This window comes from Elgaria multicarinata, chromosome 2, assembly GCF_023053635.1.
Source record: "Elgaria multicarinata webbii isolate HBS135686 ecotype San Diego chromosome 2, rElgMul1.1.pri, whole genome shotgun sequence".
Classification (NCBI taxonomy): Eukaryota; Metazoa; Chordata; class Lepidosauria; order Squamata; family Anguidae; genus Elgaria; species Elgaria multicarinata.
Window position 1 is genome coordinate 77,931,935 of NC_086172.1, and position 21,154 is coordinate 77,953,088.

A 21,154-nucleotide genomic window follows, 5' to 3' on the forward strand; every position below is an offset into this window, starting at 1 on the left:
GTTGGGGCCCAAGACACGTTGCCTATACCGTTTTCAAACCACTTTCATAGTGTTATATCCTGCTTGGTGTAGATCTGGCCTGAGTCTAGGAGTGGTCTCTATGGCCATCTAGTGACCGAAGTGAAGGCATATGTCAGGGCTGGGGACTAATTTAATTTCAGAGAAGCTCTCGTGTGCTGCATTCCAGTGGTGGGCAGAGTGAAAGGGGCAGGTCCTAAAGTTAAAAGAATGTCAGCATGTTGTGGATTAACGCTCTTACTTCCAGTAACTAAGCCTTATAAACTTTTCGAATGGGAGGGGGGGAACCCCTGCATGGAAGCCTGGAAACCACCCAAAGATCAGTGGTTGAGGAAAAGGGGCCAGAGACAGGGGGACTTTTCTGTGCTGGTGTGTGTTGTCCCTTCCTCCCTGATGGGTGATGTGTACTGGGATGCTTGCAGCTCAACCCCTCCAGCGCAGAGGAGCGCCAGCCTCTGCTGAACTCACAGGAGCCGAGCAGATCCGTGAACGTCGCAGAGGATGATGTGGATCGTGCTAATTCCAAACAGGAGTTGGAGGTAAGACCTCGGCCCCGGAGGGATGCAGTTGGTCAGAATGGTGGGATTCACCCAAATCCTCCTGATTCGAATGTCAAAATAAATTATACCGGTTGGCCACTTAGTTTGAATGTTTCCTTTTTGCTTTGTTTTGAAGCATTTGTCAAAGACTGGCCTGGGTAAAGAAGGCCGGTTGAAATGTGTGGAATAACTGAGGCAATACGCATGTTGTGCTGGAGCTGTGTGCGTAAGAACATAGGAAGAGCCGTGCTGGATCAGGCCGAGGATCCATCTAGTCCAGCACTCCATTCACACAGGGGCCAACCAGCTGTCAACATGGAAGCCCACAAGCAGGACATGAGTGCAACAGCATCCTCCTACCTGTGTTTCCCAGCAACTAGTTTATATAGGCTTACTGCTTCTAAAAATTTTTTAAGATGTTTAATTTAATTTAAAAAATTAATTTCTAAAAAGAGAGCGGCAGGGTTTTACAAGTACCTAGAGGCTGTGCCTCCTGATCTGAAAGCCTTGCTCCCTATTTCCCAGATGTATGAGAGATGGCTGTAATTAGTTAGTGATGAGAAAATTACACTCTTCACATGATCAGGAGCCCTTCCCTCCTTTTTAATCGTTCCACAGCCTTTGAGGACTGACAGTGGAAAAAATAAAAGCCCTGCCGGGAAAGGACTAAAGGTGCAAGCCTATGCATTTTGAAACAGAAAAAAATCCTACAACTCCCAGCATGCTGGGAATTGTAGTATTTTTCCCTGTCTTAACATACATAAAATTGTGCCCTAAAAGGAAATAGTTCTGGTCCTTTCTAAGAGGTCTATCCAGATCTCCTTCTGAATTTCCAGCTGCAGCCAAGGTTGGAATGAGGGCTTGAAATGTTCCAAGACTTAAAATCTTGTGGTTCCACAAGAGCTACTCACGAGAAGCCATGTCATTATACATTCTTAGCTCCTCTTATTGGGAGAGACTGCATAGTGCTAAAGCAGATTACCGGAGCTTGGATTGTGTGCTATAGGGATGAGCAGCCTGAAGGCTTCTGAAGATGTTGTTGGACTGTGCAGCTCCCATCATCCCTGGTGTCTGGCTATGCTGATTTGGGCTGATGGTGCCCAACATGTGATGGGCCAGAGGTTGCCCAGCCCTAGTGGGCCAAGACAGCTGCTGGAGGTTAGCCTCTTAGTGGGGCCGTGAGCAAATAGGGCAGGTTGTATGATTTCTGCTCCTTTACTTGCTGTTTCTAAGATGCTGAATAACTAAATGCAGCTGAAGACGTCCAGCATTTTATTGCGTCAGAGATTCCCATCAGTCAGAAGTGCCTTTAAGTTCATCAGCACTTCTCTAGAATTGGGAAGCTCGGATGAAATAGAAGGGATAGAGCTCCCCATTTGGGGAGCTGTTTTGGGGGGGGGCTCTTTTGAGTGTATAGAGAAGGCACAAGGTGGCACAGGCTGCTGTGCAAAAAAGTAAAAATAATGTCTTCAAAGGATAGCCTCATGATCTGGCTTTATTGGTCTTCTGCATGGTTCTGTCTTCCATACAGATATGTTTGTGCAGGAAGACTCCTCTCCTTTTCTTAGGGACATCATATGCTCTCCGCTTGCCCCAAGCCCTTTAGCTTAGATCCTGGTAGCAGCTTCAGGGGACTTTCTTTTGGTTTCCCTGACCAGAGCTTCATCACACCTACCTGTTTTTCCTCGAATTATCGCACTTCGTCTCCATAGCGTCTGAAAGCTGCTATTGTTGTTAAGAGCTCCATCACACCTGCCTTAGACCATCTCCGCACTTTCAACAACCAGGGCAAACTCTACAGAACTTTCCCCAATTCCTGCGCTTGTCATGCGCTCTACTCTCCTGCTATGAAGCCTCCGTGCTCCGGGAAGGGCAGGTGTGGGTGGGCAGGCAGGCGGGTGGGGAAGGCAACACCTCCAGAAAGTAGTAGTAGCAGCAGTAGTAGTCGCCGCCGCCGCCACCGCCACCATGCCAGGCACTGTGAGGGCGGAGAGTTCCCCGCCACTTTTACCCCACCCACCCTTAAGGAACAAAACAGGTCCTCTCCTAGAAATAGTTTCCCTTTGTTCGTGCTCCTTGCCTCGGCTTCAGGCTCTGCAGTGCTCTCTCCCACCCCTGCCCCCTTCCAGCTTCTCAGCAGGAAGGGGGGAGAGAAAAGGGAGGATGAGAATGGGGGGGGGCGTTCAATCCTGCCCAGGCCTTGCGCGGCGAGAGAGCCTGGCTGTGAGCTGTCAGTCCTTGCCTCGTGGGGAAGCGGGGGCTGCTCCTCATCATGAGGCTCGTGCCTCCACCAGCTCTGAAAGCCCTGAGCCCCCAGTGGCCGTTCGGAGTCCCAGAAGAACCAGACTTTCCGTGGTTCTTCTGGGGGCACGTTTTCGGCGGGAAAAAGCGTAATCAGGGCAGGACATGGGCGACGTCATTCGAGTCCATCGTCGCAATAGCAGACTATGAAGTGGCCATCATGGGAGTCTTTTGCATGGATTGCGCCATGATAGCAGGCGTGATGGAGCTCCACGTCTCGTTCCCACAACAGTGGTTCAGAGTGTTGTACTAATCTGATTCTTTGTCCGACTCTCCTTCAGTTTGACTTCTCCGAGGTGTTCATGCATCAGGCCATCCACACCATCGAGTACTGCCTGGGCTGCATCTCGAACACAGCCTCCTACCTGCGCCTGTGGGCTCTCAGCTTGGCCCACGCACGTGAGTTTAAATTTCCAGAGGTGGGAGGTGAAGGGCGGGGAATATGAGGCGGGGTGAGGGCTTTGGGACACTCTGTGGGCGAGTGGGAGGCAGGCATTTTGGCTGTTGGGTGCCTCTGAAGCCTTTGGGAAAGGCTGTATGAGAAAGTGCCTTCACTTCAGTGCCAGGTCTCTGACTGGTTCCTGGCTCCTGAGCAGGAGAGGAGGGGAAAGGCTGTCCAATTGCTCCACTAGTCCCTAATAAGTGCACTTACTCTTCCCTACCTAGACATGGACAAAATTTTGAAGCCATTGTGGGGGGAGGGGGATTTTTTCCAGGTTTTTTGGGGGAGAAATGGAAAAATAAGCAATATATTTTATAGCATACTTTACAGATCTAAACTCACTTTGTTGCTTTAGGCTAGCCTTCCCCAACCTGCTGCTGTCCAGATATTTTGAACTTCAGCTCCCATTGGCCTCAAGCAGCAGGGCCAAAGGTCAGGTTTGGATGACAGTGCCCACTGTCATCCAAAACATCTGGAGGGCGCCAGGTTGAGGATGGATGCCTTAGGAAGATATGTATAACTTGGTTTGCTCATAACATTATCATTACAGTTTAAAAGTTTTAAAAATAAACTCAGTAAATTTCTAATTATTGTCTGAATAAACTGTCCTTTTGAATTTAATATACCAGGCACGATAATTTTATGAGTAAACCAAGTTATACATAACATATTTTAGGTTCCTATTTTATATCTGACCAGAGGGAACTTCAACAAGTAGTCCCTGAAACATTTGGATCATCCTAAATGCCAGAAGAAGCAGGAAGAACTGGAGGCAGAGGAAGATTGGTTTGCTGCATCTGTTACTCTTTGTGAGGAAGTTTAAGCAACTTTCTAAACCTGTTCCTGTTTGTTCTGATGGCAGCAGTTAACAGTTTTATAACTGAGGCAGTAACAATGAGGTCTAACTGGGAATTTTATTAAAAACTTTGGCAGTGAGTTCCATAGACCCAAGCTTCAAAGTTAATTAAAAATAAGAAAAACATAGGTGGGATAACCCATATGCTGTTCTATGACATCTGATGACAGCAGCGGGATAACCTACAGTTTTTCTCCCCCACACCCCACATGTGGGTTTTCAATTAGGACTACATTAATTGACTGCTACAGCATCTATCCAGAACCATAGGACCCTGTAGAACAAAGCACAAATTATCAAGAATGCACATTACCTTCCATATTATGATATGGTGGTTCTACTGACATGTTGGAAAACTGAGCATTGCTTGGAGGGTCCCTAAATGTCTATCAGTAAAAGATCAATAATTTCTAATAAGGAATGGAAGAAATAACTTCATTGGGAATCTTATAAAAGAATTTTAAAAAAAACCAATTTCCCCCCATGGCTTCATTATTTCCAGATGTTTTGCATCTTTAGTCTTTCTATAAAAGTCTTCAATTTCCATAGTTTTTAGAAATCATTTGTGGGAGTAATGATTGCATAACAATGTATAAACTAGTGCTGTGGTGAAAATTTCTATTATTCCATTTTTGGTATTTCGTGGGTGGCGGAAAAACGAAAACTCTGGAAAAATTGGCTGAGAGAGGTGAGAATTTTGGCGAATTTTTCTCCTTGGGGATGGGGACAGGGTTTCCACATACCTTTTTAAATGTAGGCAGTTGGTGAGGGGTCTTCTTTCTATTTTTTATTTTTTAAAAAACACCCCAGGCACTTGCAGGAGCCCAGTTCTTCTTGAATGCCTGGTTGGAGAGGGCAAGGTCACACGGTCTCAAATAGGCATACAGGAAGAACTGCCGGGCTCCTCTAAGTGCTGGGGTATTTTGTTCTGTTTTTTAAAAAAAGAAATAGAAAGAAGACCCCCTCAACAACTGGCTACACTTTAAAAAGGTATGTGGAAATCCTGTCCCCCTCCCCAAGGGGAAAACTCTCCCCCTCCCTGTGAAAGAGGAAGAAGAAACAAAGCCTCTTTCGCAGGGAAAGAAAATGTTCCCATAAATAGGAGGCAGCATTTGGCCCAGCACTAATATAAACACCATGTCTTCAGTTCTGAAAGAAAATATTCCACAATCCAAAACTACATTTTTTCAATTTTTATGAACAACAACAACAACAACAACAATAAAGGTCCTTGAGGGGAAAGCCCAGTTTTTTTCTGTCCCCCCTGCTTCCCGGTCCCCCTCCCCCAGTATCTTGACATCTCTATCCCTACCCGCAGAGCTCTCAGAGGTCCTGTGGACCATGGTGATGAGGAATGGCTTCCACATGCAAGGCTACCGGGGTGGGGTATTCCTTGTGCCGGTCTTCGCCTTCTTCGCAGTATTGACGGTGGCAATCCTGCTGGTGATGGAGGGACTTTCGGCTTTCTTGCACGCCCTGCGTCTGCACTGGTGAGGCACTGTTTCTGTCGGCGAGGCAGGAGCCTCTCCCGCGTGAGAGCAACTGCCTCGCTTGGCTTGGTTGGCCGGGTGCCTCTGTTCTGTGGACTGAGGCCCAGCTGGAGTTGGGGAGGCGGGGCACAAGAGAAGTGCTCCTCAGAAGGCCAGGACTGCTATTTTGGGGGAGGCAGAAGGGCCTTGAATAGCAGAGTGGGTTGGGACTAGGGATGGCTGTTTTGCGGAAATCCGGCCCGTTTTGGACTCGCCAGATTTCCTTGGAACCCCCGGCTTGGCTTGCATTTGCGAGCCAAGTTGCAGGCTTTTCCCTGAAATCTGGGAACTTCCCTGGTTTTCTTTCTTTCTTTCTTTCTTTCTTTCTTTCTTTCTTTCTTTCTTTCTTTCTTTCTTTCGTCACAATTTTTGCAAATTGCAGCTGCAATTTGTGTAATTTGCACAAATTGCAGCTATAATGTGTGTAATTTTGTGCAAATTGCAGCTGTAATGTGCATAAATAGTGATTTAAGGGATAAAAATCTTGTATACACCACTCCAAAATTTTCAATGGGGAGTGGTATATAAATATTGTAAATAATAAATAAATAAATAACACACCCCAAAATCTGCACGCTGGCCCAACCGATTGAGTTGGGTAAGTGAGCTGGAGTCTGGGGGTGGGGACGAGCTGCTGAAAGCTCAGCAAAAGCTTCACCCTGCATCCCCAGACAGATCCCTCTGACATGTCTAGTTGGGACGTGCCTGTTTCAGGGGCTGTGTGATCATCGAGGCAGGGCTAGTAGGGAGTTGCAAGCTGAGAGCCGTTCCTGCGAGACCTGAAACAACCACTCTTACATCTTTCAGGGTGGAATTTCAGAACAAGTTCTATGCCGGTGCCGGGTACCGGTTCAACCCCTTCAGCTTCATTACCCACGTCTGGGACTAAGAGAAAGAGGACTTCTCTTCTGAGAGCAGATGCGCTGTGCGCCCTCTTGAGCCAATGGGGAACTGGATTGGCTGATGCTGCATTTTCTTACTCGAGCCGCTGACTCTTGCTTCTTCCCCCTTTCTGCCAGTCGTGCCTCCTGTCCCCCCAGAAGGTGTGACAGAGCTTCTTAACCTCCATCCCTCTCTTGGGGAAGGAAACCACTTGCGTTCTCCCCTCTGCCATGCTTCAGGTGAGGTCCTATGCCTCGTTGTTGGAATAACAGTATTTGCGAAGAAATTCTGGAGTTAAGGAAAGAGTTTACAGAACCCGTGTCCTGTGCTGTGACACCTTCCTTCTAGCCCTTGATCCACAGGACTTGCAGCTGAACCAACCTGCCTTGTGATGCTGCTGGGAAGGAATGGAAAGGACACCAGAATAGGGATAGGTCCATATGTAGGTTTTTGCAGATGGCAACTTCCGTCTTTATTGCTCATTCCTGTCTGTGAAGATGCAGCTTTGCTTATTCACATCTAAGGACAAGGGAGAGACCAGGGAGGAAGCTGCCCACATTTTGAAAGCCTGCACTAGATTTTTAATGGGTGCTAATTTCTACATCTGTATGCCTCTCTCAAAGAGCTTTGTTTCCCTGGTAAGGAGCCTGGGGTTGAGACCCTGCATCAGGCTGGGCATCCTATGTTGCTGCAGGTGAGTTTCAAGCCCTCTCCTCTCGCCTGATTTGAAGGAACATCTGCTTGTGCTAGTGAAGTGGCCGACATCCTGGTGCAGAAAGATCTGGAAGGGGGTTGATGTGGCCGTGCCTGCCCTTTCCGTAGGTCCTGGGTGTGGGGGAGGGCAAATAATAGCAGTCCTGTACAGGTCAGACTTGCAGACAAACGTTGCCAAGGGCAAGAGAGCCACTCCTGCCCTGAATTGCAGAACAAACTTCATCTTGAGGGCAAGAAGGTCATAGCAGCACCCCTGGCTCCCCCTGAGGAGTCCCGTGTTTTAACGAGAGGGCAATGTGACATAAGCAGATTGCTTAGAATTCGGTGTTTTAAAAGCCACTCACTCTCTTATCACTGTAACCACTAAATTCTGAAATAAAAGCATAACCCTTGCTGCATTTTTATATTTGCCTCTCGGGTTTATTTTGATGCAAAGCCCGTTTGAGGCTTCTGCTTTGCAAAGTTGGGTTTAGGGTGGACACGCGTATGCCAGTTGTGCGAATGGAGTTGGATTCCTTTAAAACTGTGTAGAGCAGAGGTAGGCAACGTGGCACCCATGGGCACCAATGCACCTCCAGACACCTTTCATGGCACACACCAAAGTACCCACTCTTTAAAACGACGACGACGACGACAACAACATGTTTTCTTATCGGCAGCTGGGATTTCTGTTGATGCTGAAAACTGTGGGTTCAAAGGGGTTGTTTAGTGTCTTGGGGCTCAGACTGCAGCTCTGCCTCGTACTCAGTCTTTTGCGCAGCTTACTTGTCCTTTGCCACACCTCCCACAGCAGCCGTTTTGTGGTAGTGCCCAGGACAGTTTCTCAAATGGCCAAATGTACCCCCAAGCGCAAAAAGGTTACCTGCCCCTGCTGTAGTGTATTTCAAAGAGACAAAAAGTGGTCTTTGTCAGGAACTGGAGGACAGCGCCTTAACGAAGTATGCTTCTTGCTCCCTGCGTGCCTTAGCTTGGGCTCTCTCACACCTCAGAAATGAGACTGACTCTGGACTAGGCCCTGTACAGTGTTTAATGTCCATACGCAAGGGAACAATGAGGAAGAAAGTAACTATTTGTCCTGGGAGGGACAGAGGGTGCCTGTGTCAGCTTGGCTTGAAGGTACCTTCCACAGAGTGTCTTCAGTGGAAAGCAAGTTGTGGAATAGGTGGACCTCCTTAGCAGGCAGTGCAATGATATATACAGCAGGAGGGCCTAGGGAGTGGGCCTGGGATGACACCTTTCAGTAAGCCCAGTTTAGGAGGGAAGGGAGGGGCAAGCGCAGGGAAGTCTCCGGTGTGCCCACCACATCTCTGTCCTTCATTGTTCATAGCCACCAGCTGTGTAGATGTTGAGAGCGTGGAAGCTGGTGCCTCGGCCGCTGGGGAGGGCATACGGTGCTGCCCGTGACCGGGCTCCCACATAGATACTGTGATAGGAAAGGTGCTTGTAGGGCAGGGCCCCCGATGCTTCACTCAAGGGCCGTCGGGCAATGCACATATCTGGGAGGCTGGCTGGTGTCACCATGGGCAGGTGCTGGAGCTGGGAGGCGTCTTTGAGGAGGGAAGGAGGGAGATTATGGCTGCTGCTGGAAAACCCTAGAAAGACAGAAGCAGCTGTAGAGAGCTGAGGCTCTTACCCAAGCTCATCCCTATGCATCATGATTTCCTTCAGAATTCTCTCTCTCTTCTGATCCAGCCTGTTCTTCCATGGATAATGCCCCTACTGAATGGAGTAGTGAAGGTGAGACACTCAACCCCTGAGAAATCTTGTCTAAGCTTGCACTTGGGAGTTAATCTCCCTGTGATCTCACTAAGCCTCAGGATCTCAGAAGACCATGACCTGATTTGCACTTGACCACACTGGCTGTTGAACAAACACGTTTAGGGGGTTGCAGCTCCACATTGCAGTAGTAACCGATGTATGTACCAGTCGTGCATCAATGGAGGCCACAATGTATGCACAACAGATTGTACATACTAGTGGCCTCTGGAAATGCAGGGCTGGGGTAGAATGAAATCATGCAATCTGGGTGAATGACGTGATTGCTAGCGTGGCATGTTTTACTGCTGTGCCACAGAGGCCTACATGGATCACAATGGCAGGTTCCATGTCATGGCATCACGAATCGGGCCTATGAGCTCACTTGCACCCTTCAAAAGCATCACATAAATACAGGCAGGGTTGTTTACACTGCAGTTTGAAAAAAATGAAAAATCAAACTACATCAAGAAAAGCCAAATTATGTAAATCTACCTAAATTATACTAATCATAGGGTAGGCTAACGAGATAAGCAGGACATAAAGATGCTGCTCCTTAGTTATTTTTGCATCCATAATGGCCCAAAACTTGCCAAAAAGTAAAACAAGCTTCTCAACTAAATTCTGCATCCAATACTAAATTTTATGCTTGAGCAATTATCTGGAATACACACAGACGCGATTATGACTAAACCTGAGAAACGAGACTGCACTAGATTTTAGCAAGAATCTGGTGATGGACCACATCTTACCTCTAGTGCAACACACACAGAGAGAGAAGCCCAACACAGCCTCGGTTCAGTTGATTAAGTTCCTATTCAGATAGGTGTAGACCCTCCAGCATATCCATAGCACTGGATTGATGGTTCTTCCATCATGCATTCAGTTAAGGACTGAGTCTTCCAGTGCAGTTGTGCGTGGGCAAGGCTTATCGTTTGCATCTCCATCTTACCTTTCTCTGGCATTTCCTGCAGTTGGGCTAAGGTAGCCGGACCCCCATTCCGAGATAAGCAGCCTAACAGTTGCCCTGGCGACCCCGGCCTACACAAGAAAGAGGGGCAGAATAAAGACTCCAGCTTGACGGGTGATGGCCTTTGGGAAGAAAAACGGGTGTGTGTGTGTTCTCAAGCAGTGCTGTAGGGCAACTTGTGCCTCCTCCAGAGGTTTTGGCCTAGAAGTCCCATCAACCCTAACAAGCATAGCCAATGGTGAGGGGAGCTTTAGGCCAAAACATCTGGATGGCCCCAAGTTGACCAACCCTACTGTAGAGCAGGAGTAGGCAGAAAGTAGATCTCCAGATGTTTTGCACTTCCAACTTCCAGCATTCCTGATAATCGGCTATGCTGGCAGGGGCTTCTGGGAGATGAAATCCAAAACATCTAGAGAGCTGCTGCCCTATTTTCTGCCCACCCCTGCTGTAGAGGAAGCTGCCTAGACCCTGCTCCTTCTGTTCCTATTAAAACCACTGTTGCTCCTGAGTCCACCTGTTCTGCTTAGCTACTAGGATGGTACAGAGGTTGCTGACAGAACCCCTTCCCAACACAAATTGGCAAAACAAGGTGTTGTAACATTAAACGTTACAAATGAAAGGCTCAGAATTGCCAGACAGTGGATAAAGATGGTTGGCAATATGAACATTCCATTGTTGGTGTTATTGGGACAGAGGGAAGGAAATGCTAAGCCTATGCGGCAGGGTCTTGCTATTTACTGTTTTACTCTGTACAGCACCATGTACATTGATGGTGCTATATAAATAAAATAATAATAATAATAATAATAATAATAATAATAATAATAATAATAATAATAATAGAGAGAGGAGAGCTGGACACTTGGGAGTCCTGGCTTTGAGCAGAGATGGATGTGAGATGCCCAGGCCATCAGGATAAAGCAAAAGAATTCAGGGTTGTCCAGATGCAGCTTCACCAGTGCCTTGTACCATCCTTCCCTGTCCCTCAGTACATGTAAAAAGTACAATCCTATACTCCGGTTTACCTGAGGGTAACTCCCATTGAACTCAGTGGTGTTTGCTCCTGAGTAGACATTCCTAGGATTGCACTGTGAGGACTGTGTTTGACTTATTTGCAGCCATATCACAGGAGAGGCTTCCCCTTCCACCCACATTTGCGAGGGCAGTGATTTGTCAGCACACTTACCAGTCTTCTGGCTCACATTCCCGGAACCCTTTTGCAAATGGGTTGCTAGCAATTTTCAGCTGTGTGATCTGCCAAGAGAGTGAGGGATTCGTTAAGTACACGGCATCTTCCCGGCTGGCCCTTCCCTTGCTGTGCTGGATAGGTTGCTTTCACTACCCCCTGAGGAGGTAACGCCAGTTGTGGAACACATCAGTCAATGCCACAATGTTATGATGCTAGAGCACACTGCTCCAAGCTCTTTGAAAGCAGGGCAGGGCACCCACTTAACAGCTATCTATTTAGCAGAGGTGTAGCTCACTTTTTCTCAAAGGAGCTTAGGTGACATGCATAGGTGTTATACCATTCTACACTTGCAACAGTTCTGTGAAGTAGATCAGGCCACCACCACCTAGTCCATGTTGATCTCTATCCATTGCACTGCATTAAAAAAACACACCCCTAAAAGCTAAACCTAGTTGTTGTTACAGTCAGCAGAGCACCATGACAAATGCATTAGGAACACTGCACCGCTTGGATTGTCATAGCAGAGGGTATGATCATGTGGCTCAATCTGCCAGTCTCCAGTCACACACTGTACCGCACCAATCCCGAGGACCCTCTCCTGTGTGATATTGACCCACACCCTTGGAGTGTGGTGCACTCACCCGGTGGTTCTGATAGGCTGTCACTGCCATGAACTGCGTCTCGGTGAAGATAAATGATTTGAAATTCTCCTGGGCGTAACGCTCACTGTCCGGACGTGGATCTACCACCACCACGTGGAAACGGGGCTGGTATCTGTGCATGGAGTTTAGGATGATCTAGACGATCAGGAGAAGATGTCTTTCAGCCAGGCGTAAGTACATTGGCACCCATTTAACATTTTTCGTTTATTCATCTGGCAGCATCAAGCCACCTTTACCCTTCACTGTACCACATGTCAATGTATCCCCTATGAGGGTTAAGAATCTGCTGTGGGCTGGGCCCACAGATCAGTGAGAAACCCTTATACATATACTTAAGTTGTTTTCATTGTATGTGTTATGTAACTACATGTGAAAAAAAAGTTGTATAAAACCACCGGACTAAATGTATTATATTTCAAATAATGCATCTGTTGACTAGTTTACTGAAGAACTCATCAACTCAGGCTCTCTCCATATGTCATGACTGCAGTCTATGGATATTAAAGGTTGGATTTCTAGGCCAGGGCTGTGTTGACAGTCCAACCTTGCTAGTCATTTAAGGCACAATCCTATGCATGTTTAGACAGAAGAAAAGTCCTACAACTCACAACATTCCTCCAGCCAGCCATAGTGGCTGGGGAATGCTGGGAAATGTAGGATTTCCCCCCTGTCTATACATGCATAGGATTGCACCCCTATTCTGGCCTCTTTAGCCAGCCAAAAATGAGGGATGTTAGGAATGTCATCCCATTGAAGAACTTGATGGCACTATATAAATAAATATTAATAATAAAATTAATAATAATGGTCTTCTCCTCTGAATCTACCAATGAGGTGGGAGAGTTGCATGTCAGCAGGACAGTTTGACATGAGTTTGCTATTTTTGTTTAAAATGGTTGCATTTTCATACTTTAAGCTGTCCAGGCTCCTTATTTCTCCATAACATTAACCCTTGTTGGCTGTTGTCTTGGAAGACTTCTAGACAACAACTTCATGTGTCTCTTAAAGAAGAACAGAAGAACAGTAACAAAACTCGGGACTTCCACCTGATACAAAGAATTCCAGTGCCACCTAGTGACTAAACTGTATAATGACACTATCCACACAGTAGTCCCCAACTAACTTACATGGCCGTTGTCATCCATCAAGTTGTTGGTGAGCTTGAGCTTGTCGAAGGAGACGATTTGCCTCATCCACTGGCCTCCCTTGGCTGGGGAGTCAGGGTGGAAGTGAACCCGGCCCGGTGTAGCAGGGTCTGCCTTGCCAGCTACCAGCCAAGCAGAGCTATGGAATGCATATCTGTATGGGAGAAATACTATGTTGAGCCAAGCCCTTCCCGATCCCGGCTTGACAGAGGATGTGTGAGAGCATGGATTTTGAATGAATCCATTATGCTTGCTTTTGCTGTGCAGTCCCACCATCTCCTGCATCCCAGGAGGAACATCATGGCAAGGGGAAGACTGGTAAAGGAATAAATGCAGGGCACTTGCTTCACCCTGCCAGAAAGAACATTCAGCTCCAAGTGCCACAAGGGAGGTCAGGCACAATCATCCCCCACCCATCGGGCAGAGGTCAATTTATCCTGGATTGGGTGGGTTCTGGATTTGCATAAGTGTGTGTTATTACAATCTCTTGTAAGCTGAGCTGAGGATCATTGGATCGAAAGCCTTCCATATAAATCTTCTAAATACATTAATGCATTTATTTTGAAAACTCTCTTTGGCTTCCTCTTCTATATAGAATTCAAACATATTTTACAGGGCTATCAACTATAAGATCAAAACAGAGGCAGGAATTCATGCACAGCAAACAATGTAACATTGGCAGAATGCCACAATTGACAGGGCAAAGGGGGGTGAGGTGGGGGACAAAGCTGTATGGTCCTCATCCCAAAATATCTTGATGCCAACTCTTACTGTCACATTTGCTACTCTTACACACACACTATCCCTCTGGGGCTAGCAATTGGGCCATCCAGATTTGAACCAGGAGTTGCCAGTTACTGACCCCGTGCTATACACACTAATACAGTGATTTCATGTGTAATATTTGTACACCGGTCCTTTCCTTGTACGCTTTCTGTGTTTCCCATGCCCTCCTACAATCCTAAGCAGCGCAGAAAAGTGCTGTGATGTTTTTATCCTCAGAAATACATGGGTGGAACGGTCACCCCCTGGGCTATATCCCATTATTAGGCTCCTCTCCACCCCCTTGAAAAGAGCCTAAATAGGACTTGCTTTCCTTCAAGGATAATAGATAGCTTGTAACATAACTACTACTTGAGCCCCACTAGGAAGCATTTCCCCAAAACTCAGAAGCCTTGACCCTGATCCCAAAGAAATGGGCCTGGGCTCTGGTTACTCAGTGATGGGGGGGGGGGCTGCTTTCCACTCAAGATCAAAAAGACTATTTTCCCCCATTATTGCTACATTCCATCTTCCACACCTGAGAACTGAAACTAGATTCTGATACAGTAGCCCAGCTCAAATTCAGGTAATCCTTTTAGCAAGTGGTCACAGGTTTTCAAGGTACTTCAGTTCACCATTATCATATTGTTATGGATTTGGAGTTGGTTTCAGTACCCCTTTAGGGGTCCCTTACAGCCTCTGATTTCAAAAGGATTCAGGATTTTAGTGGGAAACCTCTTCCCCACGTCCCCTAAGGAATGTTCTTTGGCTGCATCTTTCCGGAGAGTTATCATAATGGAAGATGACTCATCCTATAGATCTACAAGGGCCTAACTTCCCCTCTGCAAGAAATCCTATGGTACTATGATGCCTTAGCTAGACCTAAGGTTTATCCTGGGATCGTCCTGGTTCATGTAAATGACACACAGGATATCCCGGGAGCAGGCAGGGACGGCCCCAGGACGATCCCAGGATAAACCTTAGGTCTAGTCTCCTTGAAATCTGATGGGGAGCAAGAATCAGTTGGGGTATTAATGCTGTGACACATACCCCCCCCATTTTATGCTCAGCCTATATCCTATTATTAGCAATACATATATGTATAGAAATAAACCTTATGTCACAGAAATGCTCTCATCATGCCTCCAGTGACCTACTTCCAAGGAAACCAAATTTAGGGGAAATAATCTGCACTCTGGGAGTTCTCAGCCACTCCAAGGATTGGTGTGCAGAGGTAGGGTGGCCATATGGAAAGGACTGGCCCTCAAAGAGTGGCGATCGCTCAATATATACTGTGTTACACCCCTCTTCATCGGGTGACCATATGGAAAGGAGGACAGGGCTCCTGTATCTTTAACAGTTGTCTAGAAAGGGGGATTTCAGCAGGTGTCATTTCTATGCATGCAGCACCTGGTGAAATTCCCTCTTCGTCACAACAGCTAAAGCTGCAGGAGCCCTGCCCCTTTTGTATTTGGTCAAGAGGGCAGGGCTCCTGCAGTTTTCAGTTGTCATGAAGAGGGGATTTCACCATGCGCTGCATGCATAGAAATGACACCTGGTGAATTTCCCCTTTCTATATAACTGTTAAAGATACAAGAGCCCTGTCCTCCTTTCCATATGGTCACCCGATGAAGAGGGGCGTAACACAGTATAAACTGAGCGATCGCCACTCTTTGAGGGCCAGTCCTTATGTAACCCAAATGGGCACCTGTGCACAAGAGGGAGTCATCACATGAGTTGGAGGAACCCTAGGCTTTGCAGAAGGATCTCTGCACATGTTTGCTGACTTTTATCTTGGTTTTTGCTTTGGTCCCGTTCTTTTTTAAATGTAAGGATTTTATATTTTACTATATTATTGTATGTTATGATTTTAAGTTTTGTTTTTGTGAACTGCTCAGAGACCTTTGGCTAATGGGCAGTACAGAAATGCAATCAATCAATCAATGAGCCCAAATGAGAACTGAACATGCTCAAAAAGGCCAAGAATGTTGACTATTGAGAAGGGGGGAGGACAAAACAAGGGGGAATAGAATGGAGGGGCTGGAATCCTGAACAGCACAAACCAATGCTGCAACATTTCTCACTTGTGATCACTGAGCTCTGCTAGAAGTTACAGATCGGGTACTTCCAGTCAGAGGGCTTCTAGAGCCACCACTTAAAAGACATTGTGCAGCTATTCCAGTCTTTCCTCCTTAATGGATTTTCTGCAGAGGGGAAAGCATGGGAGGGTTACAAATGAAAGATGGCCATCCTTTGGGGACACACACGCACAAGGTAATGTTCTGTGACTGGGACAGGACATTTGTAGGAGAAAAGCCTCCTCTGGGAGCACCCATGCTCTTCCACTACCATTCAGCAGCAGACCCAGCTGCCCTTCTGTCCTGCCTGGCCTTCTGAGTAGGGTGGTGTAGGAAATGAAAGGGTTAATTGAGTTTTAAGATGCCCTTTGTGCTTTCTGTAGACCCTGCAAGAGGAAGTAGCTGACTCACACATCCCAGAGAGATGTGGAATGGCAGGGAAGGGGGATGGGACTAGGTAAAGGTATCCTGTTTAGAAATGTATCCCACTCCTCTCGTACACAGGTTGTGTAAATGTATCCCACCCCCCTTCATCCCACTCCCCTTTTTCATTGTCAGCTGACCCTATGTGAATAAAAGTGGTGTGCAAGCTCCGATCGGGGTCCGACCCTGTTCGAGTCGCACCTCAGTATACTGATACGTGGTGTCCTCTGCAGTGTTTTTCTATGCTCGTCTTTCGTACCTGAGGTCAGGGACAAGAACCTGCCATATTTCTAACAGGTGGCCACTTACATATAGGCAAGAAAGAGGACACAAATGTGCATGACATTTGCATATGCTAATTAACATGTATCGACACAACTTTAGAAATAATAACTATAATTTAAATAGAAATACAATACATGGCACCAGAGTGGGGAAAATTGTGACCGGCTGTGTTGTCTGCCTTTTTAGTCTGCTGTCCAGGGGCTACTGATGGGCTATTTCAAGGCCCTGCTTCCCCATTCCGACGGTTCTTTATTACCTTTAATCTGAACTTTGACAGGACAGCCCTTCAAAGAGAGGATGGTCCTCTGGCAGCCTTTCAAATAGAGGACTACTCTCTGTAAAGGAGGACACCTGGCCACCCTAGTTCTGAGACTTGCTCGCTCTCGCTGGCTAACTGATGGTTGGCACAAACAGCTCCAAACTCACTGTCCCAGAGTCGGGCCCATACCGGTATCTCTTGTCATCCAAAGGCACAAAGTCCATGAGCAGCACATAGTCAGCCAAGGGGTCCATGCCTGATATCTTCACCTGGAAGGTGGGAAACATCCTCCTGCCACAGGGAGAAAGGAGTTTGCAAGATGATTCTGCTTTCCTATGCCCCCACATTACACGGGGAAGGGACTTGGGCCTTCCCCCAACAAGCTATGGGAGCCTAGCTAGGCAAGGAAAGGGGTGGGCTGCAGCTCTCAGAAGGATGGCTCATAGCTGGCACTGGCAGTCAGAAAGCTCAGGCCACTTGGCCTCAGCTCCTTGGAAAGGGTTTCCTGAGCTGAGCTCCGGACTTGTCCCAACAACCCATTTATTTATTTACAATATTTATATACTGCTCCCCATTCTAAATTTTGGAGTGGTGCACAAGATAAAATAAAATAAAGACAGAATAAAACACTTTAAAATAGATTTTTAAAAAAGCAAAATGAAAAGTGAACCGTGGCTGGTCATTAGAGAAAACCTTCCCGGAACAATGACGTTTTCAGGAGGCGCCAAAAGGAATATAAAGTTGCTACCTGCCTGACTTCCAGAGGCAGTGAATTTCATAGGAGGGGGATTACCACGCTGAAGGCTCTTCCCCTGGTGGACTCCAATCGGAGGATGGGTCTATGTGGAACCAGCAGGGGCATGCCCTCGGATGACCTCAGTGACCGTGCAGGTTGGTAGGGGAGAAGACGCTCTCTCAGGTACTGTATCTTCACCAGTCTTGGTGCTCAGAAAGCCAGCACCATGACCAGATTAAGGATCACAGAATGGAATGAGCATCAAGCTCTTGCCAGGGAAGAGGCAGGTCTCTTGCCCACTGTGGTAGACAGCCCACTTCACGTCTTGCCCTACCGCCCAGAGAGCTTCGGCTATTGGGTGGTATAAAAATGCCATAAATAAATACATAAATAAATAAATAAATAAAAGGGGGCCTGCCCACCCCTGGAACATTTCCCCCATTGCACACAAGGAGCTGTGGGACATGGGCATTTAGGAGATGTAGCATAAGGCCTAGCTTGGTCCATAGAAAGAACCCTGTGTTCCCTCTGGCATGCCACCCATGCCAGGCAGACACACATACACAGACGTACATTGCTGCATCGGTCCCCAGCATGGGGCCTTTGAGATGTTCTGGACTGCCACTCCTGCCATCCCTGACCATTGGCCATGCTGGCTGGGGCTGGTGGGAGCTGTAGTCCAAAACATCTGGAGGGCATCACGTTGGGGAAGGCTGCTCTGCCGGAATTGTGTCAGGCTCTATTGCCCCGCGGTGGTAGTTGCCTGCCTCCCCAGTGCCTCAATATGGGGGCAGCTATTAACATTATTCAGAGCATTGGAATTTGGTGTTAATCCCTAATCTTCACTTGGGGCTTGTTAGACTGGGAGAGGCTCACGGTGCTTCCGGTTCAGTCACTCTCTGGGTTATTGTGTTTTCCAGCCCTCCTGGCTTTCTTGTCTGTTTTGGGGCCAAAGAACATGATACCTACCGGCCTGCCTTGGTGACGATCATCTCGGTGCCCAGGCAGTTGAACTCCTCCCAGAGGTTCCTCATCTCCAGTTGCACGGTGACCCCAGACACACACTGGTTTTTCCTGGCCATCAGGGAGCTGCCTCCTTGCTTCACTCCTCCCTCCGCTTCATACTGTTCAAACTCTGGGGTTGCCCCCAGCAGACACGGCGCCCCCACCGGGCTGGGCGAGAAGGGGCAGCCATCGGACGTCAGCACACTCAGGCTGGCTGCAATGAATGCTAAGAAAGGAGAGAAGAAGAACCACCCTCATCAGCCCCAGCCATGCCAAGCAGGGACCAGCATTCCTGGGACAGCAAATCTGGATAGATGGGATTAGGAGAGAGGCCTTGTTGTTGAATAAATTGCAAAATGCCTGCTTGAATTAGCTAAGACCCGGTATACACAGCCGCGCCTAAGGTAGTAGGCCGGGAGCAAAGTTTTGTGTTCTGAGTGCAAAGAATGGTCATGTAAGGACTGTCAGCTCTGGCGTAAGGAGTGAAAAAACAGTGGGCAGGGCACAAACTTTGGGTGCCGAGTGCAAACTCTGCCCAGCAACAGCGATGTGGCGTTTAAACGCGTGACTCTGAAGTAACCTCACATGATTGTGACTCATCTCCATTGTTTGTATGCTAATACAAGGAAATACCTTTAGATTGTTCGGGGCCAGATCCTGCAGGGCGTTAGCTTGCTGGTTTCTTGCCTTTCTTGAGAAATAAAAACTGGGTTGTATCCGCCGAAGGTCTGCGCGTCTGATTCTACTCTGAAGGATAAATTGGCACGGTCCTCCAGGGAATGAACCCCCTTGCCACTTGGGCAACAATTCTGGCGAGCCAGCCAGGAGCCCCAGTCCTGGACCACCTGCGCTCTCAAGAACGCCCGATTCTACGCTCGGAAGTGATCACCGGGTCCATTTGGAGCCACCGGCCAGTCTTGTGGACGTGAGAGAAGCCAGAGGCTAAGGGACGTGTGCTCCAGAGAAGGGAGAATCAGACCAGACCTAGCAGACTGGGAGCCATCGGACGCAACTGGCCGGAGTAAGTATTCTCTTATCTACGTGCCTGTACCGGTTGAAAATGGGGAGTGGCCCCTCAACTGAAATAGAAAGGGAAGAAACTCCGTTAGGATGGGTGTTAAGGAACTGGGCAAGGTTTAAAATGGATTTTGGGGTTAAAATGACCAAGAACAAGTTAATTGTATTGTGTCAACGGGAGTGGCCCATGTGTTGGAACCTCTATGGCCCAGGGAAGGGAATTATGACGTCAGGATGGTGAGAAAAGTGCACACTAAGGTTACTTTAGGAGGACATTACGATCAAATCCCCTACATAGACCCATCGTTGAATTGGACTAATTTAGGGTGACCATATTTGGGAAACAAAAAAAGAGGACACCTAGTGTGTGTGTGGGGGGGAAGCAACTTTCTGAGTCCTGCAGAAAGTACGTTATTCCCCCGCCACCTTAAAGAACCCGATTGGAGTGGAGGAGGGGAAAGGATTTCATTCTGCACCACCACCATCCACTCCAATTGGGGCCTTTTCTATAATGTCCACGAATGACCCACTTTCCCCTTTAAGACCTCAATTGGAGCTCAGGGTGGGGGAATGATGTGCCTCAAGAAAGTATGTCACTCCCTCCTGCCATGCTAATGGCAGCCTTAAAGAGGAAGGTGTGTCATTCCAGGACATTATTGAAAATTATAGAAAATCCCCCCTGACACCATGGAAAGAACAAAAACCAGGACAAATCCGGGGAAATCCTGACAGTTGGTCACCCTAGACTAATTTGAATCCCCCTTGGTTGGTAAAATGTAAAGGTCAGATGTGTAAAATAATGCTCGCGAGCGCAAAAAAGGGACTCCAGTTGCGTCAGGAGGAGAAATCAGTTGTCTTCCTCCCACCACCGTGACCTGATGGAATTTGTATCCATCAGTTGGCCTAGGGCTCCCCTACTCACCGCAGGAGGAGCGTCGGGCCAGGGAGGAGGAAGCAGAATGCCAATGCCTCCACTTTTGAGCCCAATCTACCCATCCCTAACAAAAAGTAAGGGTACAGGAGCCAGATCAATCCGTAATACCTTCAGCCCCTCTGTTTAATAAGGCAATCCAGAGGTTAGGAAAAAAGGGGGGGAAACCCTACACTCCCTTGAGTAAACTTGTGAGAGTAAAAAATCAGCCCTCTACAATGTGATCACTCTTTCATTATGTCTAAAGCCCTGTAAACTTTGTGTGAAGAGTTGTTACCAAAACTAAATGTAAATATATAATGTAGTATTGGTAGTGTTTATGTGTTTATATCTGTTACAAATTGTTAGTTTTATGGGTGAATATGAAGAAAATTTGCCTCCAGAAACTGCAGCAGGGGCCATCTGTGTACTGAGCAGAAGATTCTGAGCAAATAAGGCTTTTAAAGTCTGTGGTCCGTGCAGATATGGCTCCCCTAAGTAACACAGTCACCAATCCCAAGAAAAGCCCCAGAAGAAATTGTACGGACAAAACTTGATTCCCAAATCTGGGAGCAAGTTAAAAGCCTCCAGACCGTAGCTGCAGCAGTACTGATAATAGAGAAAGTACGGGACATTGTGTTAGGTTATCCTCTTCAATTATGAATACCCCATGCAGT

General features: G+C 47.4%; 2 protein-coding genes across 3 annotated transcripts in view; one reads left to right on the forward strand and one right to left on the reverse strand.

Moving 5' to 3' along the window:
* The window catches only part of TCIRG1 (T cell immune regulator 1, ATPase H+ transporting V0 subunit a3), a 30,464-nt gene extending 22,779 nt beyond the window's left edge, over positions 1-7,685 (forward strand). For both annotated transcript variants that reach the window (XM_063116848.1, XM_063116849.1), the window contains 4 exons: positions 441-557; positions 3,140-3,257; positions 5,475-5,646; positions 6,493-7,685. In XM_063116848.1, the coding sequence (XP_062972918.1) occupies positions 441-557; positions 3,140-3,257; positions 5,475-5,646; positions 6,493-6,574 (489 nt within the window). In that variant the 3' untranslated portion in view covers positions 6,575-7,685. The remainder of the gene's footprint in view (positions 1-440; positions 558-3,139; positions 3,258-5,474; positions 5,647-6,492) is intronic.
* Positions 7,686-8,584: 899 nt separating this feature from the next.
* TBX10 (T-box transcription factor 10) overlaps positions 8,585-21,154 on the reverse strand; it is a 30,235-nt gene continuing 17,665 nt past the window's right edge. The window contains exons 2-8 of the mRNA XM_063118342.1: positions 18,515-18,776; positions 16,999-17,100; positions 12,985-13,156; positions 11,837-11,992; positions 11,193-11,260; positions 9,989-10,077; positions 8,585-8,873 (exon numbers count right to left, since the gene is read on the reverse strand). Of these exons, the coding sequence (XP_062974412.1) occupies positions 8,596-8,873; positions 9,989-10,077; positions 11,193-11,260; positions 11,837-11,992; positions 12,985-13,156; positions 16,999-17,100; positions 18,515-18,776 (1,127 nt within the window). The 3' untranslated portion in view covers positions 8,585-8,595. The remainder of the gene's footprint in view (positions 8,874-9,988; positions 10,078-11,192; positions 11,261-11,836; positions 11,993-12,984; positions 13,157-16,998; positions 17,101-18,514; positions 18,777-21,154) is intronic.